The sequence below is a fragment of the Myotis davidii genome, unplaced genomic scaffold (genome assembly GCF_000327345.1).
Source record: "Myotis davidii unplaced genomic scaffold, ASM32734v1 scaffold43, whole genome shotgun sequence".
Taxonomy (NCBI): domain Eukaryota; kingdom Metazoa; phylum Chordata; class Mammalia; order Chiroptera; family Vespertilionidae; genus Myotis; species Myotis davidii.
In genome coordinates, this window is record NW_006294590.1 from 806,378 (window position 1) to 812,840 (window position 6,463).

At 63.2% G+C, this 6,463-nt stretch overlaps 1 protein-coding gene across 1 annotated transcript in view; it reads left to right on the forward strand.

Moving 5' to 3' along the window:
* Positions 1-6,463, forward strand: part of DNAH10 (dynein, axonemal, heavy chain 10) — a 66,509-nt gene that overhangs the window by 49,931 nt on the left and 10,115 nt on the right. Inside the window, exons 57-65 of the mRNA XM_006768786.2 lie at positions 530-704; positions 1,265-1,446; positions 2,294-2,430; positions 2,878-3,095; positions 3,413-3,634; positions 3,850-3,997; positions 4,838-5,117; positions 5,373-5,602; positions 6,395-6,463. Of these exons, the coding sequence (XP_006768849.1) occupies positions 530-704; positions 1,265-1,446; positions 2,294-2,430; positions 2,878-3,095; positions 3,413-3,634; positions 3,850-3,997; positions 4,838-5,117; positions 5,373-5,602; positions 6,395-6,463 (1,661 nt within the window). The remainder of the gene's footprint in view (positions 1-529; positions 705-1,264; positions 1,447-2,293; positions 2,431-2,877; positions 3,096-3,412; positions 3,635-3,849; positions 3,998-4,837; positions 5,118-5,372; positions 5,603-6,394) is intronic.

Consider the following 6,463-nt stretch of genomic DNA (forward strand, 5'->3'; position numbering starts at 1 on the left):
TGCATTTGGGGGGAACATTATTCGACCCAGTGTCCCTCCTGGGAGCCTCGGGAGGTGCTGTGTGCTGGGCGGGAACCAACAGTCAGTCGCCAGGGAGATGGGACAATCCAGGCCGAGCCCGTGCCAGGAAGCAGATACAGAGCGATGAGACGGGAGCAGTGGGCGGGCCACGTGAGGGAGTGGCTTTTGAGCTGGGCCTGAAAGCACGTGGGAAAAGGGTGAGGAAAAGGCAGAGAGGTCCCAGTGAGCCGGAGACAGGGAGGGCACTGGGCAGGCAGGCCGGGGGCTGTCACGTGGGCTGGAGCGGGTGGGACATGGCCGGGAGGTCAGTCAGAGCAGCAGTCCTGGTTGAGACCTAGTGTCCCGTGAGCACCCGCATTCTAGTGGGACTCCCGAGGCCACCGTATTGGCCAACGCGCATCACCTCCCCCTGTGGCCCAGCCACGACCCTGAAGGGCTGCCCCTGCTTTGGCTCGGTAGCAGTGGTCCGTCCCCCACACCCAGTGGCCTCTCTAACCCCCGCCCCCAGCGGAGGAAAAGAAGAAGCTGGCGGAAGAGAAGGCCATGGACATCGAGGAGCAGAACAAGATCATCGCGGTGGAGAAGGCTGAGGCCGAGACGGCCCTCGCCGAGGTCATGCCCATCCTGGAGGCCGCCAAGCTGGAGCTGCAGAAGCTGGACAAGTCGGACGTGACCGAGATCAGGTACCGGGCAGGGCCACCTCCCGCTGGGCTCGTCCCCAGCGTCATTCCTGAAAGCAGCGCGGTTGTCGTGGCAGAGCGAGCGCGGCCCACGGAGCGGATGGTCTTCGTTTGCAGAGGAGGGAAGGGATGGTCTTCTTGCAGAGGAGGGAAGGGGGCCCCGGGAGGCGCGGTGGCTGGCCCTAGGCCCCCAGCTGGTGGGGAGCAGCGCCGCTGGCCTTGAACCCAGGCTGACTCCCACGGGGAGACTGGGCTCCAGAGCGGGCTGTGGGGGGGGGGGGTGCTCTGTGAGTCAGTCCTCTCGATGGGAATGCACTCAGGGCCGGGCAGCACCCGCTGGAACGACAGCAAAGGGCCCCCAGGGGGCGATGTGGGGGGGGCGGGGGGACGCAGTCAAAGGGTGAGGCCCCAGACCTGCCCTCGGAGCAGCTCGTCCCCGGAGCCCAGGTACCGCTGGGACGTGGCTTCCTGCCCCCACGCATGGCTGCTCCGAGGCCCAGCTCCAGGTGCGCCTGTGCCAGGACCCTCGTTGAGGCTGCGCTCACCGCCTCCCGTGCCGCCAGGTCCTTCGCGAAGCCGCCAAAGCAGGTGCAGACGGTGTGCGAGTGCATCCTCATCATGAAGGGCTACAAGGAGCTCAACTGGAAGACGGCCAAGGGCATGATGTCCGACCCCAACTTCCTGCGCTCGCTCATGGAGATTGACTTCGACTCCATCACCCAGGGCCAAGTGAAGAACATCCGAAGTGCGTGTGGGCGGCGGGAAGGCAGGCTCGCTCTCTGCGGGCACCTCAGTCCCGGGGCCCAGATGGAGAGCCAGGAGGGGCTTGTCGCAGGCAGGGGGGCCGTGGCCCTGCGGATGGAGGGGGTTCTGGAGGCAGATGGTGGCGCTGTCCCGGGAAGCAGGACAGGCCCGTCTCCTGGCACTCAGGCCAGCGCCACCTTCTGCGCCTCCCGACAGGCCTGGTGGTGCCTGGAGTCGGCCTAACCCCTGAGCTCTCCTCTTGTGCCTCTTGCCGCATAAGCTCTCCTGCGGGTCCCTGGCGGGGAGGGTGTGGAGGCGGGCGGCACCACCGTGGCCAGCCCCTGACTTCACACAGAGTGCCCACCCCGCCTGCCCCGCAGGCCTGAGCCCCAGGGGGGGGGCGGGGGGAGGGGAACAGTCTTTGCTAAGATGGCACTAGTGCCTCGCACCACTGTTCTCCCCAGTGCTGCTCAGCACTGTCACCCAGCGCACTTCTGCCACCGCTTAGACACAAACAAAGGCAGCACAAAGGCTGCCAACCCCAGAAACCCCAGGCGCCGTGGGGTGGGGGGAGCAGGAGAGGCCACCATGACCCCTAATGGCCTGCGAACCGTTAGCCCCCTGCTCTGGGCCTTGGCGCCCAGCTGGGAGTCCCCTGGGGCTGCCGCGGCCATAGGGAAGCGCCCGGGTGACGGGACATTCGGTGCCGTCACATCTGAAACATCCTCTGACAAAACATGTTCAGGGTTGGACCCACCCTGCTGTCCGTGGGACCCTGGGTCCCGGTCACGTGCCTTGTCCACGGGCAAGTCTCCCCGTCACTGAGCCGTGGCGCCTTTGACCGTCAGGTCTCTTGAAGACTCTCAACACCACCATCGAAGAAATGGAGGCTGTGAGCAAAGCCGGCCTGGGGATGCTCAAGTTCGTCGAAGCCGTCATGGGCTACTGCGACGTCTTTAGAGAGATCAAGCCCAAGAGAGAAAAGGTATCGCCCGTCCGTCAGGCACAAGCACTGCCGCCGGGGGACCCACTTGGAGTCAGAGTTAACGTGCCCACTGCTTTGCTGGGAGAATTCCGGCAAGGTTCTGATTTTTAAGCCCCATAGACATTTCTCCCCAATAAACAAACGACAGCTCTCACCTGGGCCCAATGGGCACTGGCAGGAACTGTGTCCTAAAGATTTACCAATTTTGTGTGAAGAGAGCAGGATGAAAGAGATTCAAGGTTGTTGTCGAGGACTGCGGTCGCCGACCAGTGGTCCGCTCCAGCCTGGCCACCTACGGAAGACAGTCACAGGACGGTCTCGCCCTGGCAGGGGTGACCCCAAAGGGCATGAACCTCGTTAGGAAGCAGGCGGAGCCAGCCGGGGTGCGGCTGCGTGGCCCTGGCCGCCATGGACCGCTTCCCCACCATCCTGCGACTGTCTCCGTAGGTGGCCAGGCTGGAGCGGAACTACTTCCTCACGAAGCGGGAGCTGGAGAAGATCCAGAACGAGCTGGCAGCGATCCAGAGGGAGCTGGAAGCCCTGGGGGCCAAGTACGAGGCGGCCATTCTGGAGAAGCAGAAGCTGCAGGAGGAGGCGGAGATCATGGAGCGCCGGCTCATCGCCGCCGACAAGCTCATCTCGGGGCTGGGGTCGGAGAACATCAGGTGGGCGGGCATCTGCGTTCTCCTCTGGAAACGGGGGTAGAGTCTGATTTAGCCCTCGCTGGTTTGGCTCAGTGGATAGATAGGGCGTCGGGAATGAAGGGTCCCGGTTCGAGTCTGGTTGAGGGCACATACCTGGGTTTGCAGACTCGATCCCCTGGCCCTGGTCTGGGCATGTGTGGGAGGCCACCCATCGATGTGTCTCTTTCACATCGATGTTTTCCTCTGTGTCCCCATTAGCAGTGGGGCCAGTTGGTTCTAGAATGTTCTTTAGAGGGTGCAGGAAGGTGCCCACTCACCACAGCGCCCTCCTGCGCCAGGTGGCTGAGGGACCTGGACGAGCTGATGCACCGGCGTGTCCGGCTGCTGGGTGATTGCCTGCTGTGCGCGGCCTTCCTGAGCTACGAGGGCGCCTTCACTTGGGAGTTCCGCAACGAGATGGTGAACCAGGTCTGGCAGCAGGACATCATGGCGCGGGAGATCCCCCTGAGCGTGCCTTTCCGCCTAGAGAGCCTGCTCACGGACGACGTGGAGATCAGCAGGTGTGTGTCCGCGCCCGCAGGCCAGGGGCGCCTCCAGCTGGGCCCCACGGGCAGCCCCTGTGGGGCGGGGGGGCTGCACAGCCAGCGCCCAGACCCCGAGGATGGACCAGCCATCTCGGGACTGTGGGTTGTTCTGGGAAGCCGACCCCACCACCCTAGTCCTTAGTTCAGAACTTGGCAAGAGAAATGGATTTCCCTGCTGCTGTCCCTTCCAGGTGGGGCTCCCAGGGCCTGCCCCCCGACGAGCTCTCCGTCCAAAACGGCATCCTCACCACCCGGGCCAGCCGCTTCCCCCTCTGCATCGACCCCCAGCAGCAGGCCCTCAACTGGATCAAGAGGAAAGAGGAGAAAAACAACCTGCGGGTACGGCCCCCATGCCCCTCCCTGGCATTCCCTGGCCCCCAGCAGTGCCCAGCGAAATGCCCAGCCTGAGCCCCGTGTGGAGTCAGGAAGTGGTGAAGCCCGGCTGTTACTCTGCTCTGATCTGCGCGTTGCCCTGAGGCTGTGAGCAGCTGAGGGCAGAGGTCGTGCTCTGCTCATCTTCGTCCCCCGACAGCACAAGGCCTGGCCCCTGAGGGTCCCATCGCTTTGCTTTCGGAGGCTGCAGTTCACCCGCTTCAGACAGACGCCCGGGGTGTTACGTCTTCACCGAGTGGTGTAACCACCAGCAGAGTCCATTTCTGTCGCCCCCAAAGGAATGCTGTGTCCTTGAGCATCGTCACCCTCCCCCAGTTCTTCCACCCCAGCCTCTGGCGGCCACTCACAGATTTCCTGTCCTGCGGATCCCCCATCCCTGCATCTCCCTGTGAAGGGGTCACAGAGTCGCTGGCCTTTGTCCGGCCTCACTCAGCACCACGTCCCCGCACTGTGGCGGGGCCTCTGCTTCCTGTTGGTGCCGCGCAGCATCCGCTGTGTGCCCGCACCCCGTTCACCCGCCCGCCAGGAGGCACGAGGGGCTTGTCTCCACTCGGCGATGGTGACTAGTGCGGCTCAGACATCCGTGTGCAGGTGTCTGGGTTTTGTGGTCACGTTTTCATACTGATCGGCCCGGTCACTTCGCTGAAATCGCCAGCAAATCCCTGGCGTTGTTTGACCTTTTCCTATTGCTCCTGGTCCTTGCTCCCGGAATGTTCCTGGTTGGATTCCACGGCCACCCCCACGTGAGGCCAGGGCTGACCCTCGGCACTGCCTCCCGCCCTCCAGGTCGCCTCCTTCAACGACCCCGACTTCCTCAAGCTGCTGGAGATGTCCATCAAGTACGGAACGCCCTTCCTCTTCCACGACGTGGATGAGTACATCGACCCCGTGATCGACAACGTCCTGGAGAAAAACATCAAGTTCTCCCAGGGCCGGCAGTTCATCATCCTGGGCGACAAGGAAGTGGACTACGACTCCAACTTCCGGCTCTACCTCACCACCAAGCTGGCCAACCCTCGATACACACCGTCCGTGTTCGGGAAAGCCATGGTCATCAATTACACCGGTAAGGGCCAGGCCGCCGGCATGCAGGTGGTGCCAGGGAGACCGCCATCCGAGACAAGGCCTTCACGGCCCACATTTCATTCAGTGACCCCATCAGGCTCTTAGTCACGTCTTTTAAAAATATGTATATTATTAATGATTTCAGGGAGGAAGGGAGAGGGAGAGAGAGATATTCAAGGATGAGAGAGTCGCTGATCGCCAGCCTCCTGCACGCTTGTTGGGGGACAGAGCAGTGAGGCCGCCCGTGTCCCCCCAGTCACTCTGAAAGGCCTGGAGGACCAGCTGCTGAGCGTGCTGGTGGCCTTCGAGAGGCATGAGCTGGAGGAGCAGCGGGAGCATCTCATCCAGGAGACGAGCGAGAACAAGAACCTGCTGAAGGACCTGGAAGACTCGCTGCTGCGGGAGCTGGCAACCTCCACGGGCAACATGCTGGACAACGTGGAGCTGGTGCAGACGCTGGAGGAGACCAAGTCCAAGGCCACCGAGGTCCGCTGCTCGGGGAGCGCACCGTGTCTCGCTGTGCTCAGGGCCCGGGCCTTGGGATCGGGGGCTTTGGGCTGGAGGACATCAACCTGTGCTCATGGACAGGGGCTTTGAGTCTCCTGAGAGTTTGCCTGATGAGAAATGGCCCCCCTGTGGGGGCGCTGTGGGGAAGGGTGTCCGAAAGGTCTCCCCAGGCCCTTGGGAGGCGTTTATCAGCTTACAAAGCAGGACGGTCCGTGCCAGCTTCAGGCAGGGCTGGATCCAGGACGCCAAGCCTGTCACCCAGACTCACCTTCCCGTTTCTGGGCTGGGCCTGCGGCGGTTGGCTTTGTTCTCTGCCTTCCTGGGAGCCAGGCTCCCGTGGTCTCATAGGTCTGGCTCGTGTCCGCTCAGGTCAAGTCCCTGGGGGACGTGGGACTCGTTCCCTGTCCCCATCACGAAGGCCCTGAGAGTCATTAAATCCCACGCCCAGCGACCATCCACAGCCCAGGGGGTGTTATGTGGTGTGATGGGTCCTGGAGTTGGGGTGCAGCCCCGTGTGGAATGAGATGGGGGTGCTGCGCGTCTCCAGGTGAAATGTGGGGCTGTCAGGAGAGGTGCCGTGGGGTCGAGCCGCGGGTGCCCACCACCTCTCGCCGCGGCGGTCGCCTGCTGGGCCCTGGGAGCGTCCCACGGGTCATTTTTTGTTTTTTCTCTTGTGCCTCTCCCACTCCCACCCTATGCCTCCTGTTTACAGTCCCCTTGGTTAGGGGTGCGAGTGTCCCGTCTCCTTGGCAACCTGCACCTTTCCTGCAGGTGTCGGAGAAGCTCAAGCTGGCGGAGAAGACGGCCCTGGACATCGACCGGCTGCGGGACGGCTACCGG